This window comes from Melanotaenia boesemani, chromosome 4 (assembly GCF_017639745.1).
Source record: "Melanotaenia boesemani isolate fMelBoe1 chromosome 4, fMelBoe1.pri, whole genome shotgun sequence".
Lineage (NCBI taxonomy): Eukaryota > Metazoa > Chordata > Actinopteri > Atheriniformes > Melanotaeniidae > Melanotaenia > Melanotaenia boesemani.
In genome coordinates, this window is record NC_055685.1 from 36,016,543 (window position 1) to 36,030,431 (window position 13,889).

Below are 13,889 nucleotides of genomic sequence, written 5' to 3' on the forward strand. Positions count from 1 at the left end.
GAATCAGTCAAATCTGGTGTGCTGCTGCTTGGTTGGAACAAAAACCTGCAGCCACACGGCCCTTTGCTGGACCAGTTTGACATATGTGCTGTAGATTAATGCTGTAATCAATGTGAAGCCACAGAAAGCCTCACGTTCATGCTGCTGCTCACTGAGCAGACTGCCAGCCGCCACAGATCGCTCAGATCAGCGGCTGCTAAATCTGGAGTACACGTATATTTTCATCATTGTGTGATTTACTGAGATGAAGTCTCCTTTCAGAGGTCAACGCAGACATGGGGTCAATTCTTCAGGAATGCTTTTGAGAGAGAAAATAATAATAATGACACTGAAAAGGTCTAAAAATCTAAGAAGTGAAATTTGAATGGACGACAGTATCTATTCCTCATGTGCATCAGTGTGTATTGATTTGTTGTATTTGCATTAAGGGGGGGAGGGGTGGGGGTGGGGGGTTAATGTAATGTTTTTGTGAATGAGAGAGATTGATGGGGTGGGTCTGAATGTAAGTTGACTCTGCATGCGAAACCCTGAATGTACTGCATATATTACTTTCAAGCAGCTGGACTTTCCTGTATTTTCTTCTTTTAAACTGGTCTGGAGCAGTTGTTCTCCAGCCTTTCTAAAGTTTTCTTGGGCCATTAGCTGCTTTTTCTCTCATTTTCAGTCCTTGCACCATTTCCCTCTTAAAATCTCTCAACACTGAGCTGTGACTCATTTAAGCAAAACAAGGCGTCTAACTCAAGGGATGAGCCAGTGTTGTGTCGACACATAACAGACTACAGAGATTTTTTATTATTTTTAAACTTCTCCTGTCCAGCATGGTGGCAAATAAAACTGCTTTGCCAAGGGGACATTTATGGGTATAAGGCGTCTTTTGATAATCTGATATTTATTTATTTATTTAATCGTATTTATCTATTTATTTATTTATTCATTCGTATATATTTATTTTATTTTATTTATTTATTTAATCATATCTATTTATTTATTCGTATTTATTTGTGTATTTATTTTATATTATTTATTTATTTAGTCCTATTTATTTATTTTGAGTTATGGAATTTACATAATCTTGCTGGACCTGACTGTAGGGGACAGAAAAAAAGAAGAAAAATGAAGAGAAGTCAACAAAAGGAAGTAGAAAAAAGAAAGAGGAGACAAAGATACGATTAGAAGCAACGACGCTTCAGTCCAAAATAACAGCAGACAACAAACTGCTGTACCCGTAAAGAAACATAACAGAGAATTTTCTACAGAGGAATGAGGAGTGATCAGAGATGAGTGTGATCCTGCAAATGTGACCACACTTTTAGAGACCCAGAGACCCGAGCGATCAACAGCAGCCCTGGAGCACGAAACCCAAGCTACCCCACCAAAAAGACTACCTCTGGCAGTTTGTTTCACTTGTTTGCAGCATAACAGCAAAATGCTGCTTCTCCATGTTTAGTCTGGACTCTGGTCTGGACTCTGGTCTGGACTAGCTGACCAGAGTCTTTGGATGTAAGAGCTCTGCTAGGTTTATATTCTGTGAACATATCACAGATGGATTCCAGACCTACACTGTTCTGGGATTTGTAAACAATCAAAAGGGTCTTAAAATCTATTCTGTAACTGACTGGAAGCCAGTGTAAAGATTTCAAAACTGGCGTGATGTGATCAGATCTCTTGGTTAAAACTCCAACAGCAGCAAGAATTACCCAGAATTCTTATTCTGTTGTACATGCCAGGTTGAGTGGTTGCATGCAGGCATTTTTTATATTATCCACTAAAAAAAACAAAGTAGTTTTTTCTCAGGCGGTCTGGAGGTAGCCATCATGTTTCAGTGTTTGTGTTGATGTTTATTTACATTTTAACCCCAATTCTTCTGATTTGAAGCATCTTTTAAAGCGGTTGCAAATCTGTTGTCAAAGTTCATGTCTGCTTGTGTTCATGAACTGCCACCAGATGGTCTGAAAACATTTCGTGGCTTGTATTTGACCCCTTGCTGATGCCCCCAGATAGTTGCTCTTTTTAGGTTTATGCCCAAAAAGTCTACATATTTGAAGAGGTAAAATAAAAATGTAATAAGTCTGTTTTTCAAAAGGTTCCAGGGAATCTTCCAGTGGTCATAAAACCACAAATGACTTCACAACCAAACATAAAAACACAGATTACTCTCACACTGAGATCACAGCAGTGTACAGACACACCGACACCTGCGAGTCAGACATTAAATGTTGAGTGGTTTGTTGCCTGTGTAGTAAGTAAGCACCCTCTTATAAAGATGCACCGCAGCTGTCCGGATGAGCAGTTTTCAGGCCGTATGACCACCCCCTCTTCCTCTGTTATTATTATTATTTTGCCTCTCTTCCTGTTCTATGTCCTATAAAACTAAGCGTCTGTGTCACTGGCTGTTAGTGGGGCTTTGGTGTGACAGCACTGTGAACAAAACTGCACATTAGTTTTTGGGTAAAACGACTTTATGGCACCATAACTGATTCCAACTCTCATCATCCTCGTTCTCCTCCCTCATTTTAATTTGCTTTTTCAGTGTTTCTCTCATCCTCTGCTCAAACTTTTCATCAAACAGATGCCTCCTTAATAATTAAACACAAATCTATAAAAGTGAGTTCTCAGCAATAACACAATGCACCATCTTTCCCATTACCAACACCCCTCTTCCTCTTGTTTTCCAGAACTACACCCAGTACATCCCGCTGTCCATCTACGACCTGCAGACGTGGATGGGGAGCCCGTCCATTTTCGTTTACGACTGCTCCAACGCGGGAATCATCGTCAAGTCGTTTAAACAGTTTGCTCTGCAGAGAGAGCAGGAGCTGGAGGTGGGCTGCTGCAAAACAAACACCGCATGTTTTACCATGTGTCACAACACAGCGGTGCTGGAGTAGTTGTAGGGATTTAATTGGAGGAAGGAAGATGTATAAACATTAGATGAGATATACAGTTAGCGTTCCAGCAAACAGGAGAAATGGAAGTGTTGATATTTAGGAGATATTTGGTAAATGGAAACAGTCACATAGAGCGCACGCTCGTACATGCAGTAGCTATAATTGTTATGGTTTCTCAGCTGGAATCCTCCCCAGTGCTGTGAAAATGAGCATCCGTCCACACACACACACACACAGACACACATGCAGACGTAGTGTACATCTCTACCAGCCGCAGTCCTTTCAGCACTTCATCTTTTTATTACATCGTCTTTCTCTTTCTCGCTCCCAGCTGAGGGGTGTTGTGTGAATTCATAATGAGATGGCACTGTCATTCATTTCAATTATTCATGGGGAAGTTTGAGCCAGACTGTAGATTAGCAAGAAAACGAGTGAGCGGGAAGGCAAAGGATGTACAGTGTAGAGCAGGGGAGTAAAGAAAAGCTGCTGTGAACGCTGTGATCCCCATTAAAGTAAAGGCAGCAGAAAAACTGCTGAGTCGCTGCAATGTTTGACACAACTCATCACACGTGTCTCCATCCTCAGCCTCACCTGGTGTTTTTCCGTGTGAGTTTGCAAAGGTCATGGTTGACTGGTGAATACAGGCCTAAAACTACAAATCTAAGTTGGCTAAATATCACAAACAAAGAAGGTACACATTCTTCAGATTTCAGCTATTATAGATCAGGAGATAACCAAAGGGGGAAAAATAAATCTGATCCTTCCTGACCTTTTATTCAGGTAAAATAACCTCCGATCAACAATAAAATATGGCATCCACACTGTCAATATTTTACATAAAAATCATGAACCATAGCTTTCAAGACAGCTGTCCCAACCGGTTCAGGCCTCAGTTAGCTTGTTAAATATTAAAGTTCATGACAGTACAGTTACAAAAAGACAAATATGGCTTGCAGGAGAAAGCCTCTTCTTTCTAAAAGGAACATGACAGGACAACTTAAGATTGCAAAGCTGCATCTGAACAAACCACAAGATTTCTGGAAAAATGTCCTCTGGACAGACCAGACCAAGGTGGGTATGTTCCTACAGCTGAAGGTCCTCCTCTTAAGTTCCTGTTAGTTCGCATTGGTACAGAGTTCAGCCATGTGTTCAGCCATTGAGAAACTGGCCAGAACATTCACAGAATCCGTTTACGTCTGAGGGTCATCATCTATTCAGAGATGCTGTCTCGCTAACGCGAATGCACTACATTTTAGACTCTACTGGACTATCTTTGACTATTTCCTTAGTAGGGGATTCAGTGTGCTCCAAATGCATTTCCTGCATCGTCGCACTAGAAGTATCTAACCTAAAATAGGAGCTTGATGGTTTACCTGAAGGATTTGATCCAGAGAATAAGCTCAGGAAGTACTTTGGTTTAATGGGGGGTTAGGGAAGTTGCATAACATGCTTGCTCTTCCCATTCTCTCACACAGGAAGTGTGCAGTAGGGTGGGAGTAATGGAAGATAAATAGAGAGGTGATGACTTCTGGAGACTCTTTAATCATGCAGGACAAGATCTTTGCAGGGAGTTCTCCACCCTAACCTCCACACCACTGCATCCCTGTGTTTGCGCACAAACTGAATTATCTGCCGAGAACCATACGGTTCTCATTTGTTGCTGAACAATGGGCCAGGACTCACCCAGACCCATAAAATCTGTTTTATTGGAGATGCAGTGATGCAGATGAAATGCATGAATGAGATGAAAGAAGGGAAGATGCAAGGTAGGCAGCGGATGTTTTATCAACCCCCCACGGTCCCATATCAGGCTGCTCCTCTGGTCCAAGCAGTTCATCAGTGTGCGAGTTGGATGTGAGCTCTGAGTGCACAATTACAGAGCCACCTGCTTCCTTTTAAATAGCTAATCACTTCCTGTTTGCGCTCAGCAAACATGCTCAGTGCATTAGCTGTAGGGTTGTGTGTGTGGTGTGTGTGTAAAAGACATTTATAGCATATCACTGCAGCACTCAGATGCTGCACTCTGGCCTTTCTGTGTGTTGTAGGTTAGGTGCTGTGTTGCTGGTGTTTTCAGGATGCTCACATTAAGCCTTCTTCTCTTTGTATCATTTTAATGAATAATTGATGCGTGGCTGTAAAAATGAATTTCTCAATTGGAGTAGCATTTTGTTTGCCCTACGTGCACACACACAGCTGCCCTCTTCCACTAATCCTGAGTTGCATCTGAATTCCTTCTCACGTGTAGAATTAGTCTCATAAATCACTTTAAAAAGAGGGAAATCTTTGCAGTTACATCCACAGTGATCCAGAGAAAAGAAAGCTGTCATGATGATTTTCATTGTGATTCACAAGATTACAATATGCTAATGTGATAATTATGGTGGATGCCTGGCAGTGCTTTTGTATTTACAGTCAAGATTAGCAACTCGCTGTCACACGTTGTCTTCACATTTCTTTAAAGAGACTTTGTTCTTAGGTTGACTCTATGAGAAGCTTCAGAGATGCACACACTACTTTGTGATGTATGTCTTTGAAAAGGATTTTTCCTCATTAGATGGTTAAAAGAGGAATTATGTTACAAGACTGGCACAGATCCATCACCATCCACTGATGCCTGCAAGTGCTTTAAAGAGAAATGACAAATGTATTTAGGAGCAAAAATAAAGACAGCTGCACATCTGTGCATGTGGTATCACCTCTGTACCCCGCTATTAGTTGAGACTATTCTTTTGCATTTTTAATATCATTAATAATTCATGTGTGCAAAGCTTTGCAGTAAATACATAACGTAATGAGATCTGAGCTTCATCCTTTTTCCCTCCACTTGTTACACAACCTATTAATGAGCTATTCCAATAGCAGACAGAATTATATACACCAAAGTAAATTATTAAATAAACTTATAACGTCATTACGGGCATTTTTAGATCCTTTAATTTTTTTAAGATTAGAGAGTTGTACTGGAAACTGCAGAAAATTCATGTTGCTTACAAAGTTAAAAGAATAAAATTCACATTTTACTTTTTATTGCTAATTTTATCTGTGTTCATTTCTGCTCTTCTCTGGCATCATTTTCTGGATGCGCAAATTGATTCAGCTCATCCTCAAAGGGCAAGAAAACAAGGACTTCCCCTGAGTGCACGCCTCATGTAGCGTTGCTGTAAGTTTTATTACACATGCAGTAATGATGCAAACTGTGCTCCGTCAGTGGCAGCACCACCCAAACTGCAGATGCAAACCCATTTCCACCCAGCATGAGGTTTGTTGCCATGTATGTGTGTTTCTCTCATTAGTGTTTAGCAGGACCGAGGTCAGGTGACTTTTGAAGAAAGCCCCATGAAAAACCAGGTTTTTGCTCACTGGTGAAGCAAAGTTGATAGTTTGAGAAGCCACAACAAAAAAGTTAATCTAACATGTTCCCATTGATTTGCTTGAAGCCAGTAAACCAGGCTGCGTAGTGTTGCCAGAGGGTGGCAGGATGAGCTATGCTGCTGTTGGTTGTAGTTGTAGTAGGGGGTTGTCCTAACAGGAAAAACACAAGGAGAGAGAAAAACAACTGTGGTGGACATTCACATGAAAAACAGAGATAAATGACTTTTCAAGTCTTAAAAACTAGAAAAAAACTTACCTGAAGTGAGAGTATGAAATCATTTTTGCATCAGCTTCTTCTTTTCTTGTTTTTTAAAAATGTATTTTCTCAGTTTAGGTACTGTGAGGTGGGGGATGCAGGGATGTCTACAGTGTGGAATGAGGGGGTGCAGGTGAAAGTGGGTTTCTTTCCAGAGAGAGATGACTAATAAGCCATCAATATCACGGATTTTTCAAACAGCAACTTCTTTGATTCAGTTGCATGCAAACAACCTTAAGTGGTTTAAAAAGTGCTTGATGTTCTAACTCATGAGCTCTCAGACATTTCTGCCACCATATTTAAGAAATGCTCCAGAAATATTAGTAACTTTTTTGAGGTAATCCTTAAACCTCTTTTGTTCTGAGCATTTTGAAGCGACGTTATGGCAAAAAGAGGAAAAACCCTGCATACTCAGACGTGTGGAGCCACAGCAGAGATGAAGCTTGTCTCTGGAGAACGCAGTGATACTTCTTCTCGGCCACTTCGGAGTCGTTTCACTGCAGTTTAACTTCACAGTAGCAGATCACTTTTTCCCATCATCTAGTGTGAAATGCTGCTATGACGGCAGAGCCGAATCTCGTCCTCTGAGACACTTCTTATCAGTTTTTATTGACAAGACTTTTACTGATCAGACTCTTTTCTAGGTTTACATGTTGCATATTTTCTCTGTTAATCCTGTTGTTTGAGCCTTAAAGCTGCCCGAACATGCTACAATGACTTGTTGATGTTTTTTTTACAATATGACCTTTAACATTTTCTAACAGTCCGTAAGAGATTTCTCACATCTTCTCTTTCTCTTCAGTTGCTTGTTTTCCCCGAAGTGTTTGCAAACACAAAAGTAGTTTTAGCACCTAAAGCAACATTTTCTCCTACAGTAAACATCTGTATAGAGTTCACAAAGCTCCCCAAGTTTCACAGTCATGTTTCATCATTTTCCTTTCTTTTGTCACCAGTCTGAACATCAGCCAGTCTTTATCCATAAAGCATTTTTTCATACAAAGAAATGGTAACACAAAGTGTTTTACATTATAAACAAAACAGACCCTCTTTACCCATCAAGTCCACCAGACCACAAACCAACGGGTCACATACACACACACACACACACACACACACACACACACACACACACACATATATATATGTCTCTGAAAGGGGTGTCTGAACCCTCACGGACCATACAGGGAAGATTCTTGCATTCACACATGAAATAGATTTGCTGATAATGGATATGGCTTTAGACCAGCTTTTCACCATCTGGGGGTCCCAGAATTATTTCAGGGGGTTGCCAGATCATTGTAAAATATAGTCTACGTTTTTCTGAGGATTTTTATCAGGGCTGTCAAAATTAACACGCTAATGCAGAGAGATCAATCTGTGAAATTAATGAGGTAATTTTAACGCATAAACCTCAAAGTTATTACTCGTGCCATATGAAAAATCCGGATTTGCCGTTATCTCTGTGAGAGAAACTGATTTTGGGCATGTAGGTGCTTTGTTACAGCGGTGAACCAAATCCACCAAAACACCGCTTCTCAAGTCTGATGAGACATTACGCAAACACTGCCATGGAAAAGTCAGACCTTCCCTCCAAATGTCCTCTGAATCTGACTCGATCTGTTTGTTATTTATTACTACCTCTAGGTGTGTTTGTGTTGGCTTTTCTTTACCCTTTTTCTCCTGAAGTCAGAGCTTGTGATTTTAAATTGTTCGGCTGAGCGACTCTTTTGTCCTCAGGCAGTTTGTTGTAATAAAAGCAAAGAAAAAAGGAGCAAGACTCTTTCTCTTGACACCACTAATGACTGCATATCTAGATTACAGATATTTTCATGTGTTTCAGTTTCTAAAACTGATTTGAAGCTAATTTCTCTGTGTTCAAAAAGAGGTGGTAAGAACGATAATATAATAATCTCCATGGCTAATGTCTTTCTGGACAGGGCTGCAGAATGAACTAAATAGGGTGTAGCAGCCGGTGCTGATAAAGGAAAGTCTTAGATTGCTGCTTCCATTAAGAACAACAGCTCATTAAAGTCTACTCAGCAAAAGACAGAAGCCATATTGAACTGCCAGCAAACAAATCAGCAGAACAGCAGCACAATGAGTGCATTAATAGTCAAGAGCTCCAAATATAATTAAAGTTTTACATAATGCACATGCCTCCTCCATATCTCACGTTTGCAAGTATTGACTGAGCCAAACCAGAATGTGGAAAATAATTCTGCTCTCAGAATAGACCAGGAGAAGATTGTTTACTTCCACAGACCACACGCAAAAGAGGAAGGGATGTTTTCTCACCGAGATCAAAAGTGTATGACATTATCTTTATGTTCGCATTCGTGCCCACGCGTGTTGGTGCAGTAATGGAGAAAAAGGATATTTATGGTTTTCTCCAAACTGTCCATACCAAAAATAAAAAGTTGTACTTGTTATTAGTTTCTGGCTTTAGTGAGATTTCTTGTGTTTGCCAACTCTGGGTTTCAATTTTTAATGTGGTAAACACTTTACAGCAGCTTATAAACATTAAAAAAACGTCAGCTCTATGGTTTCAGCTGGAAATAAATGCAGCACTTCACAATTAGATTGAGCGAACTCTGTTAGACTGAAAAACAAAAAACTACTCAAAGGTTTGAGTGGTGTTATCAGAAAAAGTTTTTTTTAATAACATTGCACCTCAGAGCTTTTATTTCATGTCCTAGTGGGTCTTTAGCTTCAGCACATCATCATTACCTCTACTTCGTTCCAAAACGTTGACTCCATCCGCTGCCAGCAGCTTCCTGTCCAGCAATGTCTACACTTCTTGTAATTACAGCCACAAAATACACAATGATATGAGAGGGTTTTCTTCTATTCAGACAGAATAATGGGATGTTGTAACATACCTGACATATCTCAGCTGTCACCTGCAGCCTTCCTCAGAATCGTCAGCTGACGTGTTGCTGACGTGTTATCGGCTGTTTTTCCGAGGTATGGCCGTCCCAGCAAACCGGTTCTCTGGGAGAGCCACTGCAACTGCAAACTGCAGCAACAAACAACATCTTTCTTTTTAATCCAGGATGTCAGTCAACCAGCATCTTCTCTCTTGTCTGTCATCTGTTTCCTGAGGAAACAGGTCTGGCTGTGGAGAAAGTGGGTGCATATGGACAGAAACTCACACTCAGATTTCAGCTGTAAAATGTCCTTTGAATAGAGATCTGGAAGTTTAGCAAACCCAAGCAAATTAAAACTAAAGAATCCGCTGTCCTGTTGTGTGTCCATTCAGGTGGCAGCCATCAATCCCAGCCACCCACTTGCACAGATGCCACTGCCCCCCTCCATGAAGAACTGCATCCAGCTGGCTGCCTGTGAGGCCAGTGAGCTGCTGCCGATGAACCCGGACCTCCCAGCTGACCTCTTCACCTCCTGCCTCACCACACCGATCAAGATCGCCCTCCGATGGTAAGTCCTCACACTTTGTTTCTCATCTTTCGGCCAGACCACGTCTTCTTAAGGCCCGTTTATGCTCCCTTACATACGTAAATTGGGATGTTCGTTTTAAATGTTGTCATACGTTGCCGTCCTCATACTTCCATGTGTCTTTTACGTGGCCATGTTGTTAAGTCAGTTCCTCCGTTAGTGGGCAGTGCTAAGTTCAGAGTTCATTCCCGTGACCCGACGTCAGTGTCAGACACCGTTTGGCAGCGGTAATGCATCGCTACAAAGTCTTTTCCAGCCACCAATAATTTCTACAGTTCATCTGCATTTTTCTTCTGTTTTTTTGTTTCCTTCTTGGTTCTCTTCTACTTCTCTGCTTTGTTTCTTTCGTTGGTCGAATGTCAGCTGTTCTGCTCAGCACTGCCCCCCCGATTTCTGGTGGTATCGCTCTGTCTTCTTCCTTTTTTTTTTTTTTTTTTTGTAACTTAAGTTTTGGTGTTAAAACCATAAGAACAGCAGCAGCTGGAGCCACTTATCTCCACACAGAGCTATTCTCTCTCTCTCTCTAAACTATTCTCTGTAATACCAGTTTGAGTCATTATTTCCAGACCTGTAATGCTGACGTCCCAACAAAGACTCACATTTTCTGCTGCTGAGATGACACCGGCTGTTTTCATGTGCACAGAAATACAAATATAGAAAAAAAGTAAGTAAAATATGTATAAAGATGAAGATGATAGGATCCTGTAGATTAATGCTGTAATCAATGTGAAGCCACAGAAAGCCTCACGTTCATGCTGCTGCTCACTGAGCAGACTGCCAGCCGCCACAGATCGCTCAGATCAGCTGCTGCTAAATCTGGAGTACACGTATATTTTCATCATTGTGTGATTTACTGAGATGAAGCCTCCTTTCAGAGGTCAAGGCAGACATGGGGTCGATTCTTCAGGAATGCTTTTGAGAGAGAAAATAATAATAATGACACTGAAAAGGTCTAAAAATCTTAAGAGGTGAAATTTGAATGGACGACAGTATCTGTTCCTCATGTGCATCACTGTGTATTGATTTGTTGTATTTGCATTAAGGGGGGGTGGGGGGTTAATGTAATGTTTTAGTGAATGAGAGAGATTGATGGGGTGGGTCTGAATGTAAGTTGACTCTGCATGCGAAACCCTGAATGTACTGCATATATTACTTTCAAGCAGCTGGACTTTCCTGTATTTTCTTCTTTTAAATTGGTCTGGAGCAGTTGTTCTCCAGCCTTTCTAAAGTTTTCTTGGGCCATTAGCTGCTTTTTCTCTCATTTTCAGTCCTTGCACCATTTCCCTCTTAAAATCTTTCAACACTGAGCTGTGACTCATTTAAGGAAAACAAGGCCTCTAACTTAAGGGATGAGCCAGTGTTGTGTCGACACATAACAGACTACAGAGTTTATTTATTTATTTGTTTGTTTGTTTGTTTGTTTGTTTGTGACACTCTGGCTGCTTTGTTGCGCCTAACAAATTTGCTTTGCAAAGAGAAGTTTTATGGGTATAAGGCTTGATAATGTGTTATTTGTTTGATTATATTTATTTATTTAATCTTATTTATTTATTTTGAATTATGGAATTCATATATTCTTGCTGGACCTGACTGGAAAAAAAAGAAAAAAGGGGACAGAAAAATGGAAAATAATGAAGAGAAGTAAAAAGTAATTCAGAAAAAGGGAAAAGGAGACAAAGATACAACAAATAGAAGCAACAACCCTTCAATCCAGCCTAACACCAGACAACTAACTGTTACACCTGTACAGAAACACAACAGAGAACCTAAACCAAAGTATTTCTTAGTGTTTAAACCCAGTGGAAGACTAAGTGAGTGTGTCATCATGTGAGGAATGAGGAGTGATCAGAGATGAGTGTGATCCTGCAAATGTGACCACACCTCTACAGAGACTAGAGGGAGACTAGGGCGGCCCAGAAACCCGGGTGATCAGCAGCAATCCCCAGAGCACGAACCCAAGCCACCCCACCACGAAGACCACCCGGACCCACCCAGAGGGCGGGAGAGGAAGGAATTGCTCTGTCTTCTGTTTCAAGCAAAGGATAGCTAAGCTCCCTGAAATCAGTCCAAATTATACGTATAATCGATGCAGAAGATGGACGAAACTGTCTGTCTGTGTATCCATCTTCTGCATCAAACATAAATGGGCTTTTACTGCGCATTAAAAATCTGAAACAGAGAGATTAATAAAGACATTTTAAGCACTGTTGTCAATTAATGTGCCTTAAGCAGCAGCAGCAGCTGGAGAACATGTTGTTATGGCATTTTTTAGTAAGAAAGCAAATAAATCGTACTGCTTTTGAAAGCGCTAACTTTGCTACCTATGATTGGTGTAGCCTTGTTGGGGTTTACCTTTCCAGATGCTTTAATTCTCTAAAATATTCACAGAAGGACCATCATTGTAATTTAAAGCAGGCAGGAGGAGTGTCAGTCATTTCTGCATTTCTAAAGCCTGGTTGCAGATCACTGAGGACATGGTTTTGTATGTTGTACAAAGAGTAAACATTCCCCTGAGCTGCTGCTTAGTATTCAGCTGATGAGAAATATTCAGCTCAGATGAAGAATGTAGACCGACATCATCTTCAGCAATGCAGGGGTGGTGATCTCAACAGAGAGGGCTTCCGTAAAATAGATGAAAGATATTCAAGCAAAATGAGGCTCGACTGTTACAGCGACCTGATGTAAATTCACTGGGATGCTTCATTCAAAACACTGGACTACGAGATTCAAACCAACAGGAGTTGATTCAGTCAACTCAAAGATAGGTTATCTTAACAGTAGTCAGTAAAATATAATTTATATAAAAATATATAACACGTTTTTAATTTTTCCTTGTTTTCATATCATTGTTGTCAAGACTACCTCTGGGAAATGTCATAATTAAGGGGAACATCCGTAGTAGATGCCTCTCATATCAAAACTTTTGGAGAAAGTGGTAAACTTACAGTTAAGGTCATTCTTGGACCGCCACAACATTGTTGAGGTCTTCCAGTCAGGCTTCAGATCCCTGCATAGCATTGAATCAGCTATAGTAAAGGTGTCAACACCTGGTCTTTTCATGTACCCACTGTCCTCTAAGTGTCTTTAAATATTCTTTTTGAAAACTTGTTAGACAAAAAAAATCAGACATAGAGCTTGTTCTGACCCTTTGCACATACCACAACTTTGTCTTTGAGAGTTCATGCAAACTTTTGACTGATGTTAATGAGGTGTGCGCTGATTGGCTGCGGGGAGGTCAGAGTCGGAAGGGGGGCTGGCCCAGTGCATGCACAGCGTGTCCAACTTCAGAACATCAACAGCGTAGTGATAGCGAGCGAACTTGACCGAGCAGGAGATCACGAAATTCAGCCATTTATGTTTGAACCAGACTCTGAGCCTGAGAGTGAAGATGGTGGAAGAAGCACGTTTACAGCAAAATGCTTACAAAAATTTACGTGGCAGAGCACTTCACCCCACTTATGAAAAAAGAAAACACAGGGTTCCTTTATACATTACAGGGGGTTAAACTTTTAGCTAGTCCCTTAGCATTAGCGTTAGCATTAGCTTTAATCATTATATAGGTGTGGAAGAGAGGCTGGCTTATTCAAAAAACCTTCTGTGATGACGAAATCACAGGAGGCTATTTGAAATTAAAATCATGCGTTTGCGAGAGTTTACCCTTGCTGGCCATTCTGCTGTGAACAAAGAGACCAGACGGAAAAACTCAACCATCTTCAAAAGAAAGGCTTTCAGTGAAGTTAACACAACCAATACCAATACACATGTTTTAGCTTGAAAAAGTGCAATTTTCGGGTGATGACTCCTTTAAGGGTTGTTAATGATATTGATCCTGGCTACTTATGCTGGAGATTATGGGGTCCTGGTCCTGCTCGACTTAACTGCCGGATTTGGCACAGTTTACCATAGGATCCTGTTGTCAT

At 40.7% G+C, this 13,889-nt stretch overlaps 1 protein-coding gene across 5 annotated transcripts in view; it reads left to right on the plus strand.

The window, feature by feature from the left end:
• Positions 1–13,889, plus strand: part of rptor (regulatory associated protein of MTOR, complex 1) — a 206,159-nt gene that overhangs the window by 60,315 nt on the left and 131,955 nt on the right. For all 5 annotated transcript variants that reach the window (XM_041982370.1, XM_041982373.1, XM_041982371.1 and 2 more), the window contains exons 6-7: positions 2,676–2,822; positions 9,776–9,951. In XM_041982370.1, coding sequence (XP_041838304.1) covers positions 2,676–2,822; positions 9,776–9,951 — 323 coding nt within the window. The remainder of the gene's footprint in view (positions 1–2,675; positions 2,823–9,775; positions 9,952–13,889) is intronic.